This window comes from Thamnophis sirtalis, unplaced genomic scaffold (genome assembly GCF_051295495.1).
Source record: "Thamnophis sirtalis isolate CommonGarterSnake01/CBP01778 unplaced genomic scaffold, rThaSir2_p1.2 scaffold_5, whole genome shotgun sequence".
NCBI classification, from domain to species: Eukaryota; Metazoa; Chordata; class Lepidosauria; order Squamata; family Natricidae; genus Thamnophis; species Thamnophis sirtalis.
The window spans coordinates 10,246,631-10,273,511 of NW_028261385.1; the positions used below are offsets into that span (position 1 = coordinate 10,246,631).

The 26,881-nt window shown below is 45.9% G+C and overlaps 2 protein-coding genes across 10 annotated transcripts in view; one reads left to right on the forward strand and one right to left on the reverse strand.

Annotated features, from left to right (window-relative positions):
* The window catches only part of LOC106553824 (elongation factor 2), a 46,541-nt gene extending 30,749 nt beyond the window's left edge, over nucleotides 1-15,792 (forward strand). For both annotated transcript variants that reach the window (XM_087715292.1, XM_087715293.1), the window contains 7 exons: nucleotides 608-803; nucleotides 2,043-2,301; nucleotides 5,864-5,971; nucleotides 8,741-9,094; nucleotides 10,164-10,346; nucleotides 13,276-13,408; nucleotides 15,388-15,792. In XM_087715292.1, coding sequence (XP_087571418.1) covers nucleotides 608-803; nucleotides 2,043-2,301; nucleotides 5,864-5,971; nucleotides 8,741-9,094; nucleotides 10,164-10,346; nucleotides 13,276-13,408; nucleotides 15,388-15,581 — 1,427 coding nt within the window. In that variant the 3' untranslated portion in view covers nucleotides 15,582-15,792. The remainder of the gene's footprint in view (nucleotides 1-607; nucleotides 804-2,042; nucleotides 2,302-5,863; nucleotides 5,972-8,740; nucleotides 9,095-10,163; nucleotides 10,347-13,275; nucleotides 13,409-15,387) is intronic.
* The window catches only part of PIAS2 (protein inhibitor of activated STAT 2), an 88,241-nt gene that overhangs the window by 25,516 nt on the left and 35,844 nt on the right, over nucleotides 1-26,881 (reverse strand). For 4 of the 8 annotated variants that reach the window (XM_087715295.1, XM_087715301.1, XM_087715299.1 and 1 more), the window contains exon 13: nucleotides 25,294-26,476. In XM_087715295.1, the coding sequence (XP_087571421.1) occupies nucleotides 25,905-26,476 (572 nt within the window). In that variant the 3' untranslated portion in view covers nucleotides 25,294-25,904. Of the gene's footprint in view, nucleotides 1-18,440; nucleotides 19,194-21,568; nucleotides 21,607-25,293; nucleotides 26,477-26,881 lie in introns of those variants that run through there. The other 4 variants (XM_087715298.1, XM_087715297.1, XM_087715296.1 and 1 more) reach the window with 4 other exon arrangements.

Sequence of the window (26,881 nt, forward strand, 5' to 3'; positions counted from 1 at the left end):
CTCCGACCTGGGGGTTGTTGACCCTCCATCTGAGGGCTGATGGATAGCCCAGGCTCTGTCTCTGTCTCTCTCTCTCTGACAGCTCCATTCCCTCTTCCCCCTCGGAGCTCTCAGGTTGCCTTGATGCTGGCCTTGATTCCCCCGCCTCCTCCTCTTCTGATTCAGCTGCTGGAGGGGCTGGTAGCTGACAGGCCACAACGCAGGCAGTTCAAATGAATATACAGATAGTCCTCAACTCACAACGGTTAGTGTCTAGTGTAAAGTTACAATGGCGGTGAAAGAAGTGACTTGCAACCATTTTTTTCACACATACGAACATCGTGGCATCCCCATGGTCACGTGATCAAAATTCGGATACTTGGCCTCTGCTTCATATTTATGACGGTGGCAGTCTCCCAGGGTAGTGTGATGATCTTTTGTGACCTTCTGACAATCAAAGTCAATGAGGAAGCCAGATTCACTTAAGAACTGTGCCACTAACTTAACAACTGAGTAATTGTAAGTCGAGGACTTCATTTATATCAGTTGGAAGGTCCCACAGCCAATTTTGACTCAATTTAGGGAATGGCCTGGGACCTCACAATGTGCTCTTTTTGTTTTGCTGCAGGGGTTAAAAACTGTGACCCAAAGGGCCCTCTGATGATGTACATCTCAAAAATGGTACCCACGTCAGACAAAGGCCGCTTCTATGCCTTCGGGAGGGTCTTCTCGGGCATAGTTTCCACCGGCCAGAAGGTGCGGATTATGGGACCCAACTATACCCCTGGAAAGAAGGAAGACCTCTACTTGAAGCCTATTCAGAGGTAGCTAATGAGGGTTTCCCTCCTCTTCTAAACGGTGCACGCGAACGAAATCCAGCACCCTGTTTGCCAGGACAAAAAGGGCTGCAAGGCACTCTCCAAGCAGTATGGATGAGTTCTGCCCCTCTTCCCCCACTCACAATAGACACCATCCCTGGTAGACATGTATGCTTAAAGCTCTCCGTGGCAGCCCTGATAGGGTAGAATAATAGCAGTAGCAACAGCACTTATGCTTGACAGCTTTCTGCAAGCAGTTTACAAAGTCGGCCTATTGTCCCCCAACAATCTGGGTCCTCATTTTACCCACCTCGGAAGGATGGAAGGCTGAGTCAACCTTGAGCTGGTCAGGATCGAACTCTTGGCAGTGGGCAGAGTCAGCCTGCAATACTGCATCCATTGTGCCACCACGGCTTCATGTTAAGGAGAACCCCTAGGAAGCTGGAAGACTCTTAGATCACTGCGCGAAGACAGGGATGTGTTTGAGCGTAGAAACGTCACCGGTGTGACTTGGGAGGGCAACACTCTTTTCTCCTGCTTGTGTGACAATTTCTAACTCTGCACGAGCTAAGTAAGTTTTGTATTTTGGAAGTGTAGAGCAGTGTTTCTCAACCTTGGCAACTTGAAGATGCCTGGACTTCAACTCCCAGAATTCCCCAGCCAGCATTCGCTGGCTGGGGAATTCTGGGAGTTGAAGTCCAGGCATCTTCAAGTTGCCAAGGTTGAAAAACACTGGTGTAGAGAATGGAGAAGCGTCTTTGGAGGTTCTCCATCATCCAGGTCCTAGTTGTCACGGGTGATTTCTCAAGAGGCAACCGGGCTCTCTTTGTTTTTCCTCGGAGACGTTTCGCTTCTCATCCAAGAAACTTCTTTTTAGTTCTGACTGAATCCTTCCATTTCCCTCACCATCCAGTCAGAACCGAAGAAGCTCCTTGGATGAGAAGCGAAAGGTCTTCAAGGGGAAAAAAAAAGAAAATCCAGTTGCCTCTTGAAAATGGACCTCTGGGAGAGGGAATGGAAGGCTGCTAGAAAGAAGATGCTATTTTGCATTCCCAGAAGACTTTTTCCCTACGTCAATTCGTTTAGGCAGCTTTCATCATGTGATTTAAAAGAAAGAAAAGACAAGAAGAAAAGAAAAGAAGGCAATGATAAGAGAATACATTCTTTGTAAAAGGTTTGATTTCAAACAAACAAAATACTTCCGGTGATAAAACAGGTCTGGTTACTCATCCTCTGTCTTTGTAGAACCATTTTGATGATGGGTCGTTACGTTGAGCCCATTGAGGATGTCCCCTGTGGCAACATTGTTGGCCTGGTTGGTGTCGATCAGTTTTTGGTGAAGACGGGCACCATTAGCACCTTTGAACACGCCCACAACATGAGAGTGATGAAGTTTAGCGTTAGCCCAGTGGTGCGCGTTGCGGTTGAAGCCAAAAACCCCGCCGACCTACCAAAGCTAGTGGAGGGCCTAAAGCGCCTTGCCAAGTCTGACCCCATGGTGCAGGTGAGTGTGGTAGCTGTGCGGTGTGAGTTGGCGCAACCGGTTGGCAGTGTAGGTTTATGTAAAACAGAAAAAGAAAAGAGAAACAGAATTCGCCTCAAAATGTCTTGCCTAGTTGCGTTTGCAAGCCTGCTGCTCAATGCAGTCAGCCCTAGCTCAAAATCTCGCTCAGATTCTCCCAGCCTTAAAATATGGAGACAAAAATAACAGAATCATCTGAAAATAGAAAGCCTGCCACATTCAAAACACAGCCAATTATTCATTGGATAGATAGATAGATAGATAGGTAGGTAGGTAGGTAGGTAGATAGGTAGATAGATAGATTAGATAGATAGATAGATAGATAGATAGATAGATAGATAGATAGATAGATAGATAGATAGATAGATAGATAGATAGATAGATAGATAGATAGATTAGATAGATAGATAGATAGATAGATAGATAGATAGATAGATAGATAGATAGATAGATAGATAGATAGATAGATAGATAGATAGATAGATAGATAGATGATAGATAGATAGATTAGATAGATAGATAGATAGATAGATAGATAGATAGATAGATAGATAGATAGATAGATTAGATAGATAGATAGATAGATAGATAGATAGATAGATAGATAGATAGATAGATTAGATAGATAGATAGATAGATAGATAGATAGATAGATAGATAGATAGATAGATTAGATAGATAGATAGATAGATAGATAGATAGATTAGATAGATAGATAGATTAGATAGATAGATTAGATAGATAGATTAGATAGATAGATAGATAGATAGATTAGATAGATAGATAGATAGATGATAGATAGATAGATAGATAGATAGATAGATAGATAGATAGATAGATTAGATAGATAGATAGATAGATAGATAGATAGATAGATAGATAGATAGATAGATGATAGATAGATAGATAGATAGATTAGATAGATAGATAGATAGATAGATAGATAGATAGATAGATTAGATAGATAGATAGATAGATAGATAGATAGATAGATAGATAGATTAGATAGATAGATAGATAGATAGATAGATAGATAGATAGATAGATTAGATAGATAGATAGATAGATTAGATAGATAGATAGATTAGATAGATAGATTAGATAGATAGATTAGATAGATTAGATAGATAGATAGATAGATAGATAGATAGATAGATAGATAGATAGATAGATAGATAGATTAGATAGATAGATAGATAGATAGATAGATTAGATAGATAGATAGATAGATTAGATAGATAGATAGATAGATAGATAGATAGATAGATAGATAGATAGATAGATAGATTAGATAGATAGATAGATAGATAGATAGATTAGATAGATAGATAGATAGATAGATAGATAGATTAGATAGATAGATAGATAGATAGATAGATAGATAGATAGATAGATTAGATAGATAGATAGATAGATAGATTAGATAGATAGATAGATAGATTAGATAGATAGATTAGATAGATAGATAGATTAGATAGATAGATAGATTAGATAGATTAGATAGATAGATTAGATAGATAGATTAGATAGATAGATAGATAGATAGATAGATAGATAGATAGATTAGATAGATAGATTAGATAGATAGATAGATAGATAGATAGATAGATAGATAGATTAGATAGATAGATAGATAGATAGATTAGATAGATAGATAGATTAGATAGATAGATAGATAGATAGATAGATAGATAGATAGATAGATAGATAGATAGATTGATAGATTGATTGATTGATTGATTGATTGATTAGAAGTGATAGTAATATTCGTGGAAAAGGAAGGGAGGGAGGGGGGAAGGAAAAGGAAAGAAAAATGAAAGCGAAAGAAAGGGAAAGAATGGAAGGAAGGAAGTAATGAAAGAGAGAAAGAAGGAATGAAAGAAAAAAGGAAGAAAGGAATAAAATGAAAGAAAAAGGAAGGAATGAGAGAAAGAAAGGACAGAAGGAAAGAAATGAAAGATAGAAAGGAAGGGAATGGAAGAAAGGAAAGAGAAAGCAAAGGAAGGAAGGAGGAAAGAAAACCATAAACTTGGGAAGTACAGATAATCCTTGACTTACAACCAAATCACTTAGTGGTCCAGGTTTCAAAGGACTGCATGCCAGGGGCTCAGCAAATGGCTATATTTATAGCCATTTGTAGCATCCCACAGTCACACGAATGTATTTCATAATAGTTTTGCCAATAATAATAATAATAATCAGCCTGGTTTTCAGCAAAACCAGTCCATCGCAAACTATTGGTTCACCTAACGATTGCAGCATTTGCTTAAAGCTGCTTGCAAAAAACTGATATTAAAGTACGGTCAGCCACCATGGATGACCTGTTTTACGACAGTTAATGCTTATGACTGTGATGGACAAGCTCCATTGGAATCGTTAAGTGGAAGGCGGCCCTTACGCATATAGCAGTTGCATTTGGACTTACATACGGCCCCATAGCGCTTTATCTCTCGTTCATGTGGGGTAGTGTTAGGAAGAGGGAGAGCGGTGTGTTGCTCTAGGGATGAAGACATCTGCCTCCCACTCGGATGGTTAAGAGTTCAATCCTAGGTAGCGGCAGATGCTTCTCGCCGAGGGGCCAAAGAATTGTTGCGAATTCCGCGTGGTGTCAGGAAGGGAATCAGGTCAGTAAATGCTGAATATATCCATTCACCACGAACCCCACTCTACCCCAAGTTAAGGGATTACAAGGTCATAAAAAGGAAGTTTTTATAGTGTTAGGAAGAAGGCATATTGCTTGATTTTTCCTTTGTATCCAAAATGTGTTTTAGGGTTAGAAGAGAATCTAAAAAGGAAAGGCCCTCAATTATAGAGAAGAATTAAAACATTCCACCTGCCTGGAGAGATACACAGTGAAATTCACGTAACAACTGTCCTGCTTAGCAATGGAAATTTTGAGTTTGGTTGTGGTCGTAAGTCGAGGAATACCTGTATTGTATGAATTCAAAGATGAAACACATGGAGTATCTAGGCCACTGTTGGTGAACCTTTTCGGCATCAAGTGCCAAAACGGGAGCGCGTTCACGTGTGTGCCAGAAACCAGAAGAACATGTGCGCACCGGGAATATTATGTTCCGGTTTGTGACGCATGCATGCGCACCGGTCAGCTGATCTTCCCATGTGCATGTGCAGCAGAAACCGGAAGAGCAGGTGGGCAGTGTGTATGCAAGCACCAGAAACCGGAAGATCATCATCCTGGTGCATGCATGCGCACCGGGGCGGCTGCTCTTCTGGCGTCCAGCTCTCCCGTGCGTGCTGGTTAGCGCGCCAGAACCCGGAAGAGCAATGGGCGACGGCTCTGAACGCCACTTCTGGCATGCGTGCCATAGATTTGCCATCACAGTTCTAGCCATTTACGGTAATCTTATGATAATTTCTGTATGCCCAGTTTAGAATGACCTAACCTTGAAATCCTCCGAAACGTGATTTGCAAAAACATGTGCTGTTGCCTGGTGTGAACTACCAGATTTATAAACGCTTCCAGAATTTTCTTTTATCCTGACACCAGAATGGATCCCTATCACAAGCCTTTCCTGTTCCCTAGTGCATTATTGAGGAATCTGGGGAACACATCATTGCTGGCGCTGGAGAGCTGCACTTGGAGATCTGCCTGAAAGATCTGGAGGAAGACCACGCCTGCATTCCAATCAAGGTATCCGATTCCACTGACTGGATGGAAACATTTGATGGCGGGATAAATTGACAGTAACTTAAAAAAAGAAAGAAAGAAAAAGAAAGAAGGGTCCCAGTTCTGTTTTTTTGCGCCCCCAAAAGAATATAGAAGAAGGGTGTCAAACCCAAGGCCTGAGTTCGGATTCAGCCCGTGATGGCTCTGCCAGCAAAAAGGGAGGGAGCTTGGGAGGGCCATGCACAGCTATCCCAGGCTCGGTTTTGGGCTGCGACAATAGCAATAGCAGTTAGACTTATATACCGCTTCATAGGGTTTTCAGCCCTCTCTAAGCGGTTTACAGAGTCAGCATATTGCCCCCAACAGCAATCCGGGTCCTCATTTTACCCACCTCGGAAGGATGGAAGGCTGACTCAACCCTGAGCCGGTGAGATTTGAACCGCCAAACTGCAGATAACAGTCAGCTGAAGTGGCTGCATTACAGCACTCTAACCACTGCGCCACCTTGGCTCTCCTGCAGCCCTCTGCTAGTGAAAATGAAGCTCGTACGGGCCCCCACCCGAGCGCCATTTTCACTGGCAGAGGGCTAAAAACAGAGCCCGTGAGCCCGTTTTGGTGGCAGATCACTTGAGCCACCATAGATGCATGAGTGATGTCATGCTGGCCACGCCCCCCAGCCACATGCATGTGTGCTCCCCCCCCGCCCCCCAGGTCAAACACAACCCTGAGGTGGAAATCAAGATTGACACCCCTGATATAGAATATATAGACTTGGAAGGGACCTTGGAGGTCTTCTAGTCCAACTCCCTGCCCAAAGCAGGAGATCCTATATCCTTCTGGACAAATGGCCCATTCCCTTCTTGAAAACAACCTCCAGATAAAATTTAAATTAAAAAAATTACAATTAAAGATAACATTCTTTTTTTGGCGGGGGGAGGGAATATTTATTCCAGACCTGACATTAATAAATAGGTTTTGGTTCTGCCTTGACAAAAACCAAAATGTAAAAGTGTAAGGAAGAACACATAGAAGATAGAAGACATAATGCAGAGTTGTCCATGAAGGTGTGGGTAGAATATGCAGAGTTGTATTAATAGACAACATTTGTACATTTGTGGCAGTCTTGCACAACTTTCAGCTCTTTGCTTCTGGAGTAGATGAAGATCATTTTCATCCTCTACAAATGTATTTGCCTGGTCGCCTTGTTCCTGGAGGAACCAAACGGTTCCCAGCCAGTGGGTTGACCTCCAAAAGGGAATTCAAGGGTTCTCCACTGAGCGCTGAAGACCAACGGCCATTCTCCAGCTGACCTTCTGGATGGGCCTAGGACAAGTCACTGTGGCCACCTTGCCAGGGTCAACTCGCTGCGGACAGTTCCACGCAGGATAACTTGGCGCAATACATGTTACCCACCACTGTTTCTTCCACATTATTTCCATTTACAAAAATAGAAATAATGGGAGAAAACTTTTTAATCCCCTAGGGTTATCCCACATGGAATTGTCTGCGGTGAGATGGCCGTGGCGAACTGGCTGCAGTAAATTGTCCGATTCTGGTTCCAATAGAGAATTAAGCTCTCCCTTTGATACAAACTAGGGCAGGGGTCAGCAAACTGCGGCTCTGGAGCCGCATGTGGCTCCTTCCTCCCTCTTCTGCGGCTCCGTCACCGGGGGGAGAGAGAAGCACAGTGCGCCAGGAGAAAACTATGGCAAGGGGAGGGTTTTCCAGTTGTCTCCACAATTGATAGGGCTTTCGGTTATGACAGATAGAGGAAAAAAGATTCCACGCTAGGAGGAGACACTCTGGTGGGGGAACTCAACTTCCGGTCAGCTCCAGAATTGAACAGGGGGCTTCCAGTTAGGACCTTTTTGACTCCTGGTGTTTTCTTTTCCGTGGGAAACGGGTCCAAATGGCTCTTTGAGTGTTTAACCTGATGGGATATCTTGAGAGATCTTCTAGAGATCCTGGCCTTTTAATGAGAGTGGGAAACCTGGACATAACATTCTCCCATTTTCTAAAAAGAATGCTGGGTTTGGAAATTGGGGCGTAGGTTGATTGGCAAGTTGAATTTGGGTGCTTGGGAGTTTTGTTATTTTCTTTCAGACATTTCATTACCCAAACTAGGTAACATCAATGCTAGGAGGAGGAGGAGGAGGACTGGGGGTTGGAGGTGCTATCTGAGACTGGTTGGTTTCCTTGTAGATGTTTCATGACTCAAACTAGGTAACTCCCATCAGTCCCAAAAGGAACTGGGATTTGCTGTCTATTTATATACAAGTGGCTTGCTTTCTCCTTGATAGCTCATTGATTAGGAATAGATTATTCTGTTATTGCTATATATAGAAGACAGAGCAAACCCCATTCTCTTCTAGCACTGATGATGGTACCTAGTCTGGTGGTGAAACGTCTGCAAGAAAACACAGAGATCACCTCACAAGGAACCCCTCATTCCAACCCTGAGCTACAACCATTCTCCGTTATAAATTGAATAGATGAATAAATGTACAATACCAACAGGTGGTTCTTCCGCGTGAACACAAGGCAGGAGAGTTACAGGCAAACACAAGCAGCTGGTTTCATTTCAGCAGACAAGCCCAGACAGACTGCTAGTTTCCTTCTCAGAGCAGCAGACTGCTTAAGTTTCTGTTTCAATTCTCTGCACAGATTCAGATCTGTTTAAGCTCTTATTGGCTGACAGTTGCTATGCCTATTCATTGGCTGACCTTGTTCCCATTTCTCTCCCAGTCATGAGTATTTTAACAATAGATAAATGATAGATTTGTTTACTTGCAGAAATCCGACCCAGTAGTATCTTATCGGGAGACGGTCTGCGAAGAATCGAACCAGTTGTGCTTATCCAAATCGCCTAACAAGCACAACAGGCTTTATATGAAAGCCCGCCCTTTCCCTGACGGATTGGCAGAAGACATAGACAAAGGAGACGTTAGTTCCCGCCAAGAGCTGAAGCAGCGAGCTCGCTATCTGGCCGAGAAGTATGAGTGGGATGTTTCTGAAGCCCGGAAGATCTGGTGCTTCGGACCCGACGGGACGGGGCCCAATATTTTGGTGGACATCACCAAGGGCGTCCAGTATCTCAATGAAATCAAAGACAGCGTCGTGGCTGGTTTCCAGTGGGCCACTAAGGAGGTGGGTCTGCTGCAGAATTTCATCTAAGGCCCTACAGGTGGTCCTCCACTTACAGCCATTCGTTTAGTGACCATTCAAAGATAGGTGGGCCCTGAAAAAAAAGATGTATGACCGTTTTTGACGTGTCCGTTGTAGCATCCCTGTGGTCATGTGATCAAAATTCAGATGCTTGGCAACCGAGTCATATTTATGACGATTGCAGTGTCCTGGGGTTATGTGATCCCTTTTTGCAACCTTCTGATAAGCAAAATCAGTGGGGAGGAGCCAGATTTGCTTAAAAACCATGTTACTAGCTTAACTGTGGTGATTCACTTAACAACTGTGGCAAGAAAGGTCATAAAATGGGGCAAAAGTTACTTGACAGCTGTCTCACTTAGCAATGGAAGTTTTGAGCTTAATTGTGGTCGTAAGCTGAGGACCACCAGTATCTCGAATGATTGTCTCACTGCATACGGTACTTCATTTCCCACAAATCGTCATTGGAATACAGCAAATTTCCTACTATATTTCTCCCCAAATAAGCCTGTTAAGATGGTCAGTTAGAGGGACGCATTTAGTACAGTATTTCCCAGAAAGTAAGGCCTAACCAGAAAATTAGCCCTAATGCGTCTTTTGGGGCAAAAATTAATATAAGACCCGGTCTTATTTTCATGAAAACACGGGTATATACTGTGTCTCGCATGAGGACTTCACTTTGATTACTGTGGTTGCATTTAGCTCGGTGGTGAAATTCAAATTTGTTTACTACCAGTTCTGTGGGGGTGGCTTGGTGGGCATCGCAGGGGAAGGTTACTGCAAAATCCCCATTCCCTCCTGATCAGCTGGGACTCGGGAGGCGGAGAATAGATGGGGGCGGGGCCAGCCAGAGGTGGTATTTATCAGTTCTCCAAACTACTCAAAAGTTCTGCTACCGGTTCTCCAGAACCTGCTGAATTTCACACCTGATTTAGCTGGGATTGTTAATGATTGTTTGCAAGGCTGCGACAACCGTCCTTGTAAAAAGTCCTCCTGCTTCTGTTGTTTACCCAGGAAAGGTGTCCTTACCACCTAGTCTTCTTTCTCTACGCAGGGCGTTTTGTGCGAAGAGAACATGAGAGGGGTCCGTTTTGACATTCAAGACGTGACTCTCCACGCCGATGCGATCCATCGTGGGGGAGGCCAGATCATCCCGACTGCCAGGAGGGTCTTGTATGCTTCTGCCTTGACTGCCCAGCCTCGTCTGATGGAGCCCATCTATCTTGTCGAGATTCAGGTACAACCCTGGGTCAACTTGGGATGAGGAGTTGACGATCCTTGTTGGCATCCCGAAGAGCCAGCCAAGGGTGCTATTTCCATGTTCCCGTGGCAGGTTTGACGTAGTTACGGTCATTCTGAGATGAGATACAGGGTCATCCAGCTCTTCTCAGTTCCAAACTCAGCCACGTGTCCCTCAAGCTACTTGGCACTTGGCACACTTCTCCGCAACGGCTATTTTTGCTCATGTTGTGTTCAGTTTGTGGTCGGATTTCTTGATGTCCTTCATCCAGGTCCTCCACAATATAGTTTAAGCTACAGTTTTTAATGAGTGGAAAGAGCAGTATAATAAAAGGTTCCCCTCACACGTATGTGCTAGTCATTCCCGACTCTAGGGGGCGGTGCTCATCTGTTTCAAAGCCGAAGAGCCAGCGCTATCCGAAGAAGTCTCCGTGGTCATGTGGCCGGCATGACTAAATGCCGAAAGCGCACGGAATTCTGTTACCTTCCCACCAAAGGTTTTTTCTCTGTTTCTGCGTGCATTTTACATGCTTTTGAACTGCTAGGTTGGCAGAAACTGGGAGAAGTAACAGGAGCTCACTCTGTTACGCAGCACTAGGGATTTGAACCGCTGAACTGCTGACCTTTCTGATCAACAAGCTCAGTGTCTTAGTCACTGGGCCACCGTGTCTCTTAGTAATTTAGTATATTACAGTATAGTAAAACCCTATGCAAAATGTGCAATAAATTGGCTACTACACAAATTGTGTTAACAATATTTCCCTCTGGACTCCAAAATGTTTCCTGTTTTTGCCACCAGGTGCTGCTAAGGGTAAAAACAACCTTGAAGAGCATTGTGATTTCTCAGTGTTCAGATCCCGATAAAAAATTGGGGATTGAAAGATGCATTTAGAGGATAATCAGTCCTGTCTCCTGTTCTGCTAAAGCAGTGGTCACTAACCAGTGTTCCATGGATCACTGGTGGTCCACAAGAAAATTTTGGTGGTCCGCAGAAAAATTATTTGCATTTTTTTATATTGCACTAAATCCAGGTCCTCAAACTACGGCCCCTGAGATGGATAATGTGCAATGAACATTTGTGTTGCTGCAGAGAGTCTCCCCCTTCGGGGTCTTTTTGGGTGGGTCACAGGGGGGCAGAAATCCCGACTTGGGGTCTGCTTTGGCCTCCTGGTGGGGGGCTTTGGGCGAAGGCTGGAGGGAAACACCACTGTTGGTGAAGAGCCGGAGGGCCTCGTTCCAGTGGGACTGCATCATGGCCTGGAACTGGCTGACCATCTCAGCCCACTGAGCCTCCAGGCGCCAGCACTTGGCCTTGCACTCCCGCACGTCTTCCCTCTGCTTGGAAAGCCTATGCTTGTAGTCCTCAGTGAGTTGCTTCTGCTGAGCCTCCTTGGTCAGATCCAATTTGAACTGAGCTGTTTTGCAAACTCTTTCTCTTGGTGGCTGCTTAGCTTCCTGTTGGGGCCCTAAGAAGCCCGGGTGGGCAGGCGAGGAATAGCTAGGAACTGAGGGGCAAGTAGAGGCTGGCAAGCTGTCCGTTGACGTGAGTGACATCAAGTTGGCTGTGCCCACCCAGTCACATGCCCACCTAGCCATACCCACCCAGCCGGTCATTAGGCAGATCATATTACATGACTTTAGTGGTCCCTGAGATGCGAACGGTTGGTGACCCCTGAGCTAAACCATGTTTTCACTAATCAACTATTTCTAGCCCATCATCAAGATCCTCCCAATAGTTTAAAAGAGGCTTTTTAGCAAGCTGAAAGATTCTCTGACTGGTTTGAGTGGGAAGATTTTAGAATTTCGAGTTGAGTTTCAGCGCATCATTTAGAGAGAAATATCCGCGGTTGTTCAAACGCTTTGCTTTCCTAAATGTGCAAAGAAATCTAGCTTATTCCATAAAATGAATATGGCAACACCATAATATGCAAAAACTTGTTTTATGAATTGCAGTAACATAGACGAACATTAGGGACGCTGTGGCTCAGCGGCTAAGACGCTGAGCTTGCCAATCAGAAGGGTCTGCAGTTTGGTGGTTCGAATCCCTAGCGCCACATAACGGAGTGAGCTCCCGTTACTTGTCCCAGCTTCTGCCAACCTAGCAGTTCGAAAGCACATTAAAATGCAAGTAGAAAAATAGGGACCACCTTTGGTGGGAAGGTAATAACGTTCCGTGTGCCTTTGGCATTTAGTCATACCGGCCACATGACCACAGAGACGACTTCAGACAGTGCTGGCTCTTCGGCTTTGAAACGGAGATGAGCACCGCCTCCTAGAGTCAGGAACGACTAGCACATATGTGCGAGGGGAAAACCTTTGCCTTAGATCAACATTGTAGTCTGAGATTCACTCTTGTTGCACTACCTTCATGGTAGTGGATCTGACTATTTGAGAGACCACCTCCTGCCAATTACCTCCCTTTGTCCCAACAGATCGCATAGAGTAGGCCTCCTTCGAATTCCATCCGCCAGTCAGTGCCGACTGGCGACTACGCGGAGGAGAGCCTTCTCGGTTGCAGCTCCGACGCTTTGGAACGAACTCCCCGTGGAGATTCGTACCCTCACCACCCTCCAGGCCTTCCGCAAAGCCCTCAAGATCTGGCTATCCCGTCAGGCCTGGGGATAAGTCCCTAATTTTGCCCCGCCCGAATGTCGAATGAATGTTGTGTTTTATTGGTTATTTTCTTTTATTCACATTTTTTTTTCTTTTTTGTGTCCTGTCTCACACACCCCCTCCTATGAAATGTAAGCCGCCCTGAGTCCCCTTAGGGAAAAGGGCGGCCTATAAATGTCAATAAAATGACTAAAAAAAATATATGCATGAATTATAATCCTCTCTTATTAAAAATTGTGAGATGCTATGAACCAGTCTTTCCAGCAAGAAGCAAGTAAAAAATATGCTTTAAAAATGTGTTTTTTTCCCCCTAGTGTCCAGAACAGGTGGTTGGGGGCATCTACGGTGTCCTGAACCGGAAACGTGGCCATGTTTTTGAGGAGTCTCAGGTAGCCGGGACCCCGATGTTTGTGGTCAAAGCGTATCTTCCGGTGAACGAGTCTTTTGGTAAGAGATCTTTCTTAATTAGCCAGTTTGCCTCTTGTGAGCCCAGAATCTCCCTGAAATGAGTGCAGCCAATTCTTAAAGATAGTCCTTAGCTTATGATCATAAACCCCTCAAAGACTGCTTATAAAGCACCGTGGAGAGAGATATAAGGCTAAGGCCTCTTGGTATAATGAATGCCTATGGAGATTTTCAGTCATTCAAGTAACGGTTGTCCCAAAGGTGCTTTTTCTGGAGGCAACTGGACTTTCTGGTTTTTTTCTTTGAAGATTTCTCTTCTCATCCTGCAGCCAAGACTATCTCATCCTGCATATCAGTTTACACCACTTGGGTGACCCTGAGGATATGGATAACTTCCAGGTGGCCTCAACGGTTCCACCACAAAACCGCGGTCGATTAAAGCGCGCTCGACAAAACCGCATACCTGACGTCATCACAGTGCGACGAAAAAAGCACGCTATGAGCGCTAAAGTTAAAATTAACACCTAAACCTAACCCCCCGAAACCTAACCCTAAACCTAACGCTAACCCTAACGCTAACCCTTAACCTAAACCTAACGCTTAACCTAACCCTAACATGAATCGGCTTGCTTTCAAAGCGCTTTTTAAAGCGCCCTTTTTTCTCCGCAGTCGCTGTTGTCGCGCTGCTGATGACGTCAGCGATGCGCTTTAATCGGGCGCGCTTTAGTGGACCACGGTTTTGTCGTGCCCCGGGCCTCAACCACCCTCTAAAAGAATGCAAACGACCAGCTGTCTGCAAGGAATATAAATCCTTCCGTTCCCCACCATCCAGCCAGAGCTGAAGAAGCTTCTTGGATGAGAAGGGAAACGTCTTCCAAGAAAAACCCCAAAGTTCTTGAAAAAGCACCTTTGTGGCTATTTGGTATAATTGAATCCAGAATTATGACAGCAAGTTGTGCCTGTTAAGCCCCTGACCTTGACTGATTTTACCTTTTTCTTTTTGCAGTGGTCATTGAGTGAATTGCTGTGGCCATTAAGTGAGTCAGTTACCCACAATGGACATTTTGTCAGAAACTGGATGTAAATGCCAGTTTCTGGTGAAGCCCCACTCTCCGGTAAATTATGGTCACGGGACGACGAGATCCTGCAAATAGCCATAAAGGGAGGCTAATTGCCAAGCGCCCAAAATTGTGACTGGGGGGTGGGGGTGGCCATCAAAACTTTGAATCCGAGTGGCAAGTAGGCCTGGAGAAAATCTGTTGTAACTCTGCACGGTTGCTAAGAGATCACCTGTGCAGTAGCCTCGTGTGATCTGCTAATTATTACCTGCATCAGTATCTTATTTCCCAACAATCTAGTTGCTTGCTCTATATTACATACAGGTGGGCTCTGCATACAGCTTAATTGCATGTTCTTCCATCCCTCCAGTATCAAATAATAGAAATGTCCGACACTGGGCTGAAACCATCAATTGTCCAGATGTCAAGACAGAGGTTTATCTCGGGAAGAGGCAGAATAGGGATGGCTGAAGTTCTGCATTTTGTGGAAAGGAAAAACATAGTTAAATGACTTCCTTCTGCCCTGCACAAATATTAAAAGTACAGGTAGTTCTCAACTTGCGGCCTTTCGTTTAGCGACCGTTATTTTTCCCCCACTCCTATGATTATTGCAGCATCCTTGTGGTCATGTGATGGAAATTCAGGTAATTGGCATGGATTTCTAAGGGTGGAAGTGTCCCGGGGTCATGTGATCCTCTTTTGCGACCTTCTGACGAGCAAAAGTCAATAGGGAAACCCGATTCACTTAACAACCGGGTTACTAGCAGTAACCATTGCAGTGATTCTCTTGTGGCAAGAAAGGTGGTTAAAATGGGGCAAAACTCAGCAATGTCTTGCTTAGAGACAAAATCTTTGGGCTGAGTTATGGTCTAAAGTCAAGGATTACCTGTAAAACACCCCCCTAAGGCTTCCTGTGATGGGGGACGGTGGTACAAAGTCGTCTACTCTCTCCTCCCCTGACAGGTTTCACAGCTGACCTGAGATCCAACACGGGCGGCCAGGCTTTCCCGCAGTGCGTCTTCGACCACTGGCAGATCTTACCCGGAGACCCTTACGATGCCAATTCACGCCCTTTCCAAGTGGTGGCCGAAACCCGTAAACGCAAAGGCTTGAAGGAAGGCATCCCACCCCTAGACAACTTCCTGGACAAATTGTAACGGCTTCCTCCCTCAACGCGGGCGAGGAGCGTCTTAACGACAACACCCAACAAACTCCACCGTGGAATCGGGATTGCTTCACCAAAATGCGAAAGGAAGAGACGAGAAAACTGGACAACCCGAAATGAAGAAAGACACAAAAGAAAACCAGCCTCTAGCAATTATGTCATGTTCACATAACGAGAAATAAAAAGTGTGTTGTTGAATAGAACGATCGAGTCGGGTTTTTATTTTCCTCTGGAAACAAGACCGGTTCAGCTCGATGGGTTTTGTTTTATTTTTTTTTACGGCAAGGATTTCTGAGACAGGTCAATTTACATATCAAGCTCAGTTTATGCAGATTCAGTGGCTTTTTAGGCCGACCCGGTATGTAGCGTCTCTTGCTTCGCACACAAAATGCTGCTTCTAAAGGTTTGGAGAACAGTTTGCCGAAACAATCCAGCGTGGCATTTAAAAACAAAAAAAAAAGTTCCATGTGTTTAATTGCATCGCTTAATAAAAAGAGTATGGCTTAAAAACCTTTTTTTCTTTTTTGACTGAGTCAGAATCCTGAAACTCGGCTCTGAACCAGAGGAAATTTTTCAAGAGACGCGCCCTGAGTTTTAGTGAATCTCTCCGGGATCTTTCGAATTTACAGCACAGCAAGAGGAAAACTACGATGTGGGGGGGGGGGGGGAGTCCTTCCGAACAGCATTGAAAAGAAAACCTCAAAAGTAAAGGCATTATTTCCTTTAAACTTGAAAGATAGAAAGAATCGGATCGCTTTTAATCAATAACAAAAAAAATCGGCAGATAACGTGGAGATCAATGAAACGCAAGCGAAAAATTCTTTCGGGTGGCCGTAACGATACAAAACAAGTGTCGTTTGGGATAGGACAGCCAAAGGGAAAATCATCATCAGGTATGCCTGGCCCAGATAATTCTAAAAAATATTAAGACTTTGTTAAGGGGAGCAAAAGATGGACCCGGCAATGCCTTTTGCAAGTTTAAGAACACTGTTAGATAATCGAGACAAAGGAACTTTTGCAAGGAAGTTAAGAGAGAGAGCAGGAAAGAGCCGCGCAGGCATGATAATAGCGTGGTGGCTTTCATCATCACAACTTCTGAGACCCTTAAGCGAACAGTTGGGGGTAAAAGAGAACACCAAGAGCTTTTCTAATCTCATCTACTCTGCCTAAAATGCTCCGTATTATAAAAAGACGGGGCGTTTTATCAAAACGTTTGCAGGACCCTCCTAAGGCAGTGATTGGTGAACCTTTTTCTTACAGCGTGCCAAAATTGCATGCGCTGCTATCGTGCACGTGCCAACTCAATCTCACCGCTCACCTGCACATGTGCACACGACCCCCCTGTACAGGCACGCACAACCTCTCCTCGGGCTACGGAGGCTTTCCTGAAGCCTGGGGAGGGCGAAAAATGACTCCAACGGCCCAATCGGAAGTTTGTTCCCGAACTTCCGGTTGGCCCATTGGGACCATTTTTCGCTCTCCCCAGCCTCTGGCGGCTTTCCTGAAGCCTAGGGAGGGCGAAAAATGGCCTTCTCTCGCCCTCCACAAGGGTGAAAAATCAGCTGGCCAGTGCGCGCATGCGTGCCGGACCGGATGGCTGGTGTGCCACCAAATATGGCTCCACGCGTCACCTGTGGCACACCATGGGTTCGCCATCACAGCCCTAAGGCATGAATGGCCAAAGTGATTTCACTCCTTACCTGCCCAGGTGACTTCTAGAATATCAACTACAATTGCCATTTTCTTTCTCAAGGGTTTTTCTTTATCTAGGACTGGGATGTCCAAACCTTGGCTGTTTTTAAAACCTGTGGACTTCCCGGTATGACAGATTCTGTACAATGGGTGTGTGTGATTAGAACAACGTTAGGGAAGTTGCTTACTTATGGAATACTTGGAAATTATCCCCCAAGGACCATACAGTTGAGCGTGGCTGTTCCCAGGAAAGTTTCTTTGGGTCAAAAAAAATGAAAAGCACACCTACTCATGATGCTTAAAGCAAGAGTTCCCCAGCCTTGCTGAATTGGCGGTCCAGAGCGGGGGCGGTCATTTTGTGGGAAGGGCAAGCGCATGTGCGCCCGTGAAGCATGAGCAGGATGATGAGCGTTTGTGGCGAGTGGAGCTGTGCGCACGCAGAGATGGGCACCCATGCCAGCCACTCACATTTGACCCAAAGAAAGTTGCTGAAACTTTCCTGGGAACAGCCACGCTCAACTGTATGGTCCTTGGGGGATAATTTCCAAGTATTCCATAAGTAAGCAACTTCCCTAACATTGTTCTGGATGCTTTAAGCCAGGGGTCCCCAACCAATGGGCAATCAGCCTATGGCCCATTGGTTGGGGACCCCTGGCTTAAAGCATCCATTTATTTCTTTTGCTGAAGTTTCTGCCCCCCCCCCCACTTCACAAATTGATGGGAAGATTTTAGCGTGACGATCCTTTCTCGTTAATTTAGCTACACTCCTAAAACGACTCTTAAGACAACTGAGGGCCAATCTTCCTGGTGGCAATGACCGGAGTGAGATGAACTGTGAGCCCTTCAACTGCATGATCCTTAAGCAGATAAAAAAGGCTATTTTGCAAGATCTGAAGCAGCTGTCTCTGCCTCCCCACTTTCCTTCCTCTCAGCGAGAACCGACGACCCATCCTAAAAATTAACTGCCCAACATCGTATTCACATTTTTACAAACACAGATTAGATGCATGAAAGGGACTTTGCATAGCATTCTTTTCCCCCAGTTCTCATAGGGTGTTTTTTTTTTTTTTGCACATGTAACTGAGCAGTTTCAGGAGAACACAAACTCCTAAATAGAAACACCAATTCATCTTCACCAGAGGGGTTTGTGATCTCACCCAAGAGGAAGGGAGGAGGCAAACAATTCATACAACCGTTGAGTTTGCAAAAGTTGCATCCTCTCTGTTAAGGATTTCTTTTCGGGTCCCAGCAAAAGGTCAAGAATGCCTCAACGTTTAAACTCCTTCCTCTTGTCCTTAAAGATCCGGGATAAGGCAGGTTCTTATCACCCGAGTAATTAAATGCATTTCAAAACACTGCTTTTTTTTTTTTTAAACATTATTGCTAGATCTAAGCCAAAGTTATAATTAGCACATGGGGATTCATCCTTCGAATCCACAGAGTAAAAACTTTTTGTCAGTTTCACCCATCATAAAGAAAGGCTGGCTTGTCGGAAAATAAAGTCTCCTAAAAGGGGTGGGGGGAGAGGCGGAAGGAGAGAAACATTCAGGATTAAAATAAAATAAAAATTGTTCCAGTCGGTTTGCTTCCACCCGTTAACCTGCACGTAAAGAGTTGTGGAATCCAAAGCTTTTTGTTTTGTCTTCTCCCAATAAATATTGTAAAATAAGTTTCCAAGCTGCAAAGAAAGCAGTCCAGCTTTTTTTTAGTCCAGGGAGATGATATCCGGAATGTTGCTCCCGGTGGTGCTGGTGAGCACGGCCGTCTCGTTCCGGCCCGAAGAGCTAACGCGAGTGCTGCTGTTGCTGCTGCTGCTGTCGAGGGGGCTGGCTGAGGTGAGGAGGTTGCCAGAGGTGGTGTTTGCTGGCAAGGTCGAGGCGAGACTATCCAAAAACATAGGAGCACAGTACTGCTTGAAACAAACAATGATGGAGGGTAAGGAAGAGAGACTAGATGCAAGCGGGGAGAACAGCATGCACACCTGAGCCACAGGGGGGCCAACTGCACCAAGCTTCTGCCAAGGGAGTGTTGCTCAACTACACCATGTGTGGACTTCCAACTCCCAGAATTCCTGGGAGTTTGGAAGTCCACACATCGTATAGTTGACAAAGGTAACAAACACTGCTCTGGACTGTCTATGGCAGAGGGGGTCAAAACCAGGGGTGGGTTTCAACCGGTTCACAGCAGTCCCCGCGAACCGGTTGGTCGGCGAACCCGTAAGTAAGTAACTTCCGGGAACGGCCCACCCGCCCGCCCGCGCTCCTTACCGGTCTTTGAAGGCTTCTGCGCTTCCACGCAGGCGCATGGCACATACAGCGCCTGCGCGATTCTCCGCGAGCAGCTGGATGGCACATACAGCGCCTGCGCAAGTCTCTGCGAGCAGCTGGAGCATCGCACAGGCGCTAAGACGCATGCGTGAACTGCGCGCGTGCACGAGGACGCCGCCGGCCCCGTTCCAACCGAACCGGGATTAGCAACCCACCCCTGGTCAAAACTTAAGGCTCGTGGGATACTGAGATCTGGCCCATGGGGCCGGCCTGGAAACAGCAAAGGACTGGGCCCGTAGTGCCGCATACGGCTCTCCCGAGCTCCGTTTTCACTGGCAGGGGGTTGCAGGAAGCCATCGCAGCCGAAAACGGAGCTCGGGAGCCCGTTTTTGCGGGAAAAGGACTCAGGCACCACCAGCACCCCTGATGCGAGTTACGTTGAGCTGGCTACGTCCACTCTCACACACACTCACATGCCAGCCCTCCCGCCTTCCGCCCCAAGATCAAATACGACCCTGATGCAGCCCTCCATGAAATCGAGTTTGACGCCCCTCCTGGTCTACGGAGATTCTCAATCATCCAAGGGCACTTTTCCAAAAGTTTTTCTTGGTTCTTTTCTTTCTTTGAAAACTTTTCACTTCTCAGCCAAGAACTGAAGAAGCGTCTCGGAGAAGAGAAACATTTTGGGGGATGGGGGGATGACACCCCAAGAAACTCCAACTGCCTTCTGGAAAAGCACCCATGGGACACTTTTGTCTGGATTGACAAAAGTCATCCGGATTGAGTCCAAGAGAAGGAAGTCCTAAAATTCCACATCTACATTGTTATCCTGCCAACAGACTCCTGCGCCTATAAACCTATAGACGGTCTCTCATTATGGAACCTTTCCCCCTAATTTAGATTTTACATAAACCATTCCTGATTCCAGGGAGGTTTGCAAAGTGCAAAAACTTTTTTTAAAAAAATTTGCCTCTTCAAAACCTTGGTGCGTCTTATACTCCAAAAAATATGTCTGTGCCATTTTCATTTGCTTTCCTATTTACAAGATCATATATTTTTTAAAAAGTCTGCCATGGGATAAAGAACGGCGGATGCCATTCATTTCTGTCAGTTTTAATTTTGTTTACGACAAATTGGAATTCTTTGGGAGGGGGGAAACAATTAAGAGAGACCCAATGCTTTGGGCCACATCTATGTACACTGAGAGCTTATTAGCCAGAGACAAATTCCTTGTGTGTCTAATCCCGCTTGGCCAATAAAGAATTCTAATCTGTACTGCTGAGGATCATTGTTGTACTGATCCCTCACCCTGTGGCAATGGACGTCCCCTCTCAGTGGCTTTTTTTTTGTACATTTTTGTCCAACTTTGGCCGCTTTAAGACCTGTGGACTTCAACTCCCAGAATTCCCCAGCCAGCTTGAAGTCCACAAGTCTTAAAGTGGCCAAGGTTAGACACCTCAGGTGTAGATATTAGAGGAGAGGAGAGAGACCATCAGGAAGGGCCACTGGCATCCTTAACACTTGATTTCTCCTCTTCTCCCCCAATATTGACTGGGACCGGTCATGGCAGAAGAACCATCACAGTACCTCCCACGCTCTTCCTAGGAGGATACCATGACAGACGCTATCAAAAGCTGATGAAAGCTCCAGAAAAAGTGGGAATCTACACAATGGCCACATATATTTATTATGTATTGTTTTAATTGTTTTTGTTCTTATGTTTTATGATGGGGATGCTGCCCAGGGATGCTTATAGAGATGGGCAGACAAAGAAATAAGAAAAATTAAAACAGCTGCCCCAACCTCTATTCCTATCTCCTTGATGGGAGATATTCTATGTTTAAATTAACACGTCTGGATTAGAGTGAAATTGCAGGAGCCTTGAAGTTTAATTGCACTACAACAGTTGTTTTGAACTCTTTTCAGAGGGCCTTCCATTTTTCATTTTCAAAATTATTCCGGCTAAATTCAGGTTTCTATGAATGTTAAGAAGCTGATCAGAAGCAGTTAAGAGCCTTACCTGTGGATCGACTGGGATTAAAGAGAGAAAATCCAAGCCTGGGGAGAGAAAGATGTTGCCTTCAGTAAATACAACATTGTATGAAAGGATACATTAGATGGGGCATTGGTCTTGCCTGACATGCTCCTTCTTTGGTGTGCTGACAGAATCCAAGGAATGGGTTAACTCTGCCTTTCTGCTCATTAGACCGAGTCAATGAATCTTTGGTAGCCACACCTCTCTCATCTGCGTCCCCAGTTTTTGAGGAGGGTGTGATGATTGACTTGACCATGTCTGGACTCTGGGCCAGACGGCCGCCAGGGTGGGGTTGGATTCTCTCTTAGCACACTGAGAAGGAGCGTGTCAGGCAAGACCAACACCCCTTCTCCAAGTGTGCAGAGGAGAATCCAAGGAATGGAGCATACCAAAGCCGGCATGTCCTAAGGGTGGGCAGCAGCCTGGTTCAGAGTCTCTGAGTCTGAGTACACTTTTTGGAGAACTCATCTGCTGAAGGCCGCTTCAGTAGAAGCAAAGGCATCCAGCTTATAATACTGTGTAAACGGGGATAGAGAGGACCACATCGCTACTCTACATATCTCCTCAATGGAGGCCTGTGCGGCCTACGCAGCTGTAGTGGCTGTGCTTCTAGTGGAGTGGCCCGTCACTTGCCGAGGCAACGGAAGAGCCTGAAGTTCATACGATTTGGTGATGCATGCCCGTATCCATCGGCCTATTGTTGATGCTGTGACTTTATTTACCCAATGTGGAGGGTTGAAATGATACGAACAGGCACTCCGATCTCCGAAAGGAAGCTCTCCTCTTGATATAGATGCGGAGAGCCCTCCTGGCGTCGAAGGTGTGCAACTTCCTCTCTAGGTCAGGGCTCGGACTAGGGCAGAAGTCCAGTAAAATCAGTTCTTGTGCTCTGTGAAATAAAGAATTGACCTTGGGAGGGAATGAAGGAGAATAATAACAGTTGCAGAATAACAGTTGGAATGGAGAACACATAGATCCTTTCTTATTGAGAAGGCTGCTAGCTCGGAGATGCGTCTCGCCGAGGTGATAGCCACGAGAAAGGAGACCTTGCAAGTGAGGAAGCAAAGGCTGGGGGAGTGGAAAGTTTCAAAGGGTGTAGAACATAGAGACTGGAGGACCATAGGAAGTTCCCAGGTGGGATATTGCTGTACCATAAGAGGCTCTAAGTTAGTCACACCTCTGATAAAGCTGCCCACAATAGGGTGCGGTTCTGACCCCCACCTTGTCCGTTCAGAAACGAAAGCCAAACAGAACGTTCAAAGGAATGTTTTTTATCAGTCCCGGCTCTTGTTGGCTGCGAGCCCAAAATAAACACAGATAATTAGCTCTGGCAAAAAGTCCTAATAGCTCTGGCAGAAAGTCACACCAAAATGCAAACCCGGCTTCTCTTATCTCAAAACCACTTATCCAAGTTGGCTTCTCTTAGTTAGTAAACGCGAACAAGAACCATCACTAGAACAGGAACGGAACGTTGACTTCTGCAACCAGGGCGTGGCACCAGCAGTCTCTTTATACACAGGCGAGGATCCCAATGAGCAACAGCTGCTCGCAATCACCTCCTTTGTCCTTTACGCTGAGTAGACCTAAGCCTGCTTGCCTCCTGATACAACTCCCAAATGCTTTCAGGAACATTCCCTTTGATCCAATGCTCTGCCGCCACTTGGTGGCCAACCAGTCTCTCCTCGCCCTGCTCGGAGTCGACAGCCTGTCCAGGGTCCTCCACTTCCTCCAAGACCAACTCATAAGACCCCTCGCTGTCGGAGTCTGGCGGCAGCTCTAACGGCTCCTGCTGGGCCACAACAGGGTGTCATGCAAGGGATTCCAGTTCCACACAAGATAACACAGATGACAAAGTGGCCCCTTAACACCCAGTTGAGAACACAGCTAAGTGTTTTGTCCATGGTGGTTTCAGCTGCAACGTCCCTGCATGTAGGGGTGTTTCAGACAGCTCTTGGATCGTGAGAATATGACAAGCTGGGGCTGGATCCGGCTCAGTCTGTGGTAGAGGCAATCGGCTAAGAGCGTCGGCATGGTCCATTTCCTTGCCCGGATGTACTAGCTGGTACAAGTATGCAGCCACAAAAATGGACCATCATAGCATTTATGGTGACAGGACCTGCAGTGTCTGTCAGCTGTGAACAGACCAAGCAGAGGTTTGTGGTCCATAAAGATGGTGAAGGTTTGTCCATATAAGAAATCGTGGAACTTCTTAATGCCAGCCACTATGGCAAGGGCTTCCTTGTCTATTTAGGAATAGTTCCTTTCAGCCATTGATAACGTTTGAGAATAGTATGCAATGGGGGCCTCGCTACCATTTGGCATCCTGTGGCTTAGTACTGCCCCAATGTCATATGGTGAAGCGTCACAGGCTAGTGTTACTGGTAGGGTTTCATTGAAATGAACTAGTACGGAGTCCGAAGATAGCAATGATTTTATTGCCTTGAACGCTTTGTCTTGAGTGCTCAACCAGACCCAGAGTGCTTTTTTGTCCAGTAGGTGGTGTAGTGGTTCTGCCAGGGCAGCCTTATGCAGTAAGTGGTAAAAATTGAGCAAGCCCAGGAATGCTTGAAGCTCCCACTTGGATTTTGGTGTGGGGGCTTGCTGAATTGCCTTTAGCTTTGCTTCAGATGGGTTGATTCCAGCAGTGTTGATGTAGTACTTTTCCTTTTTGAGTTTTAGGCCTATCTCGTGGAAATGTTGGAGTACTACATGGAGACGTTCCGCTAGGACTGCCGCCGATTCCCCCACAATCAGGACATCATCACAGTATGGGTAGACACCAGGAATATTCTTCAGTGTTCGTTCCATAATACTTTGGAACAACCCTGGTGCTATGCTTACCCCAAACTGCAAGCGGTGCATTCAGAATGCACCTCTGTGTGTGATTATTGTCGGTGCCTCTGTGGTAGCACCATCTGCCGGCAGCTACTGGTAAGCCTGAGCGAGGTCTAGCTTAGTGAAAATTCTGCCTCCCTGGAGCAAGGCTTATCACTGATACAGGGTAAGCATGCTGTAGTGCCTTGTTTATGGTGCACTTGTAGTCTGCGCAGATGCGAACATTCCCATTAGGCTTAACTGGGGTGACTATGGGAGCCTCAAATGGCTACAGTCCACAGGTTGGAGCACTCCCCGCTGTACCAGCTTCTCTAGTTACGCATCAATTTTAGGTTTCAATGCAAAAGGAACCCTGCACGGTTTTAATCAGATTGGAGTTACTGCTGGATCAAGGTTAAGTGAAATGGGTGCCCCTTTGTATTGTCCCAGCTCAGCGCTGAATACGTCAGCGTATTGGTGGCATACCACTTTTAGATCACCTATTTGGGTTCAATGAATGCCCGTTACTCTGATGCCCAGGGCCTTGAATCACTTCAGTCCTATGCGGCTGGTGCGCAACCCCTCTACAACCACTATGCGGCTGATGCGCAGCCCTTCTACGACCACTATGCTGAGAGGACCCTCAAGCTCTCTAAATTGTACCCTAATGATAACTTTGCCCCTTACAGGAACATGGTGGCTCTGAAAGTTCATTAGCACTAAACTCGATGGTTTGAGCAGAGCTCGACATCAGCCATGTTTGCAAATGTGGTCGAAAGTCACAGACCATATAATGGACAGGTCCGTAGGAATCTTTGGTTAGCCGGCAATATAGGAATGTGTAGGTATGTTTCCTATTGTGTAGTGGACTTCAGTAGGCAAGAACCAGACCAGCATAGCTGCAACAGCATTTATTGACTCAAAAATGGAACTGAGGAACTGCAGGCAAATGCCTGTGATTTATACTCTAGGCCCTGTGGGCCCTTAACCAATCATAGAACTAGAAAAAGCCCGCCCAAATATAAATGTTTTAAATTTCCCTCTAAAACAGTTGGGGTCATCTAAATGTTAGCTTCGCTTTAGCAGTTAACACAACTATATACATTCAATACAAAACACTTCCATTAAGTCTACTGATGTCAGCAAGTCGCCCTGTATACCAGATGCCTGTTGAATCTTTTTAGCTCAAGAATCATTCCCCCTTACCCCCTGGAAGCCTTTGGGACTACAAACAGGATGGAGTAGAACCCAAGTCGCTGCTGGTCCTCTAGAACTGACTTGGGGGCTTTAATGTCTAACAGGTGTTGGATTGCAACTTCCATGGGGGAATCTTCTTATTCCATTTCTTGGAACTGGACAACGAATAAAGGCCCTCAGGGGTGTAGAGAGAAAGTCGAGAGTGAGGCCTTGTCGGACAGTGTTTAAGACCCAAGCATCTGTGGTTGTTTCCTCCAATTGAGCCACAAAGAGATCTAGATGGCCACCAATGGGAGGATTGTATCTGCAGTTATCTGGACGAGCGATGGAAGGGACGACTTCCTTTGTCTCGAAATGGTCGTTTGGACTGGAACTGCTGTCTATGCTTGCCTCTATAGCCTACTCTATAAGATTGGTGATCATGTCGCTGGAAGACTGCCCTCTGCGGATGTGAGAAGTCATTTGCAGTGTCCACTGCTCTGAAGGAAGGCTTCCGAAAGCAATGCGAGGATCGGCGGTCAGCACGTCTGGACATAGAGGGTAGAATTTTCTTTTTGTCTTTGGTCTTTAAGGCATCTCCAAGTAGTTTGTCACCTTTGAAGGGAGCAGAAGCCAACTTACACTTGTACTTCATGTCTGCCTGGCAGTGACGGAGACCCCGGCGTAAGGTGGCTGCCTGTCGCTTTTGCTGAAGGCCTGCGGCAATGCCCTGAGCGATAGACTCTGAAATTATTCGACTCAGTAGTTGGGGGGAAATGCCTGGTTTCTGTGTCCCCCTTGGGCGGAGTCCTGCTGCTGTAGGAGTGAAGGTAGCCTCTGGGCTAGGCTTTGCCCTCTTAGGAACCAGCTTCCAAGGTCTTTCCGATGGGAGTAGATCTGAAACTGAAGGAAGGAACAGCTCATTGTGTTCTAACATTGGAAGCTGCGACTGAGAAAGTTGTTCTCGGGCACCCTCTGGTGACCCAGATTGGGTAGTCGGGCTAATCATCTGCCTGACCTCAGTTAGAGGTTGCAACAACGTTCCAACATTTTTGGATTGGGCCCCTCTGAAAGGCAGATAGGTTTCGTTTGGAAACACGGCTGCCACGGCTGATTGATCACCACAAAGCAAGTATGCTCCAAAACCCGGCCTCAAGTCCCCTCCGCAGATTGCGGGATGTTGCAAAGGGACCTCGACTTTACAAGAATGAACTGGATAATGGCGCCCTTGCCGGTTAGACAGGGGAGCCTGCCTGTTTCGTTCTCCTGTACTTTACTTCTTCCGTATAGAAGTGTAGTAGTTCTTGA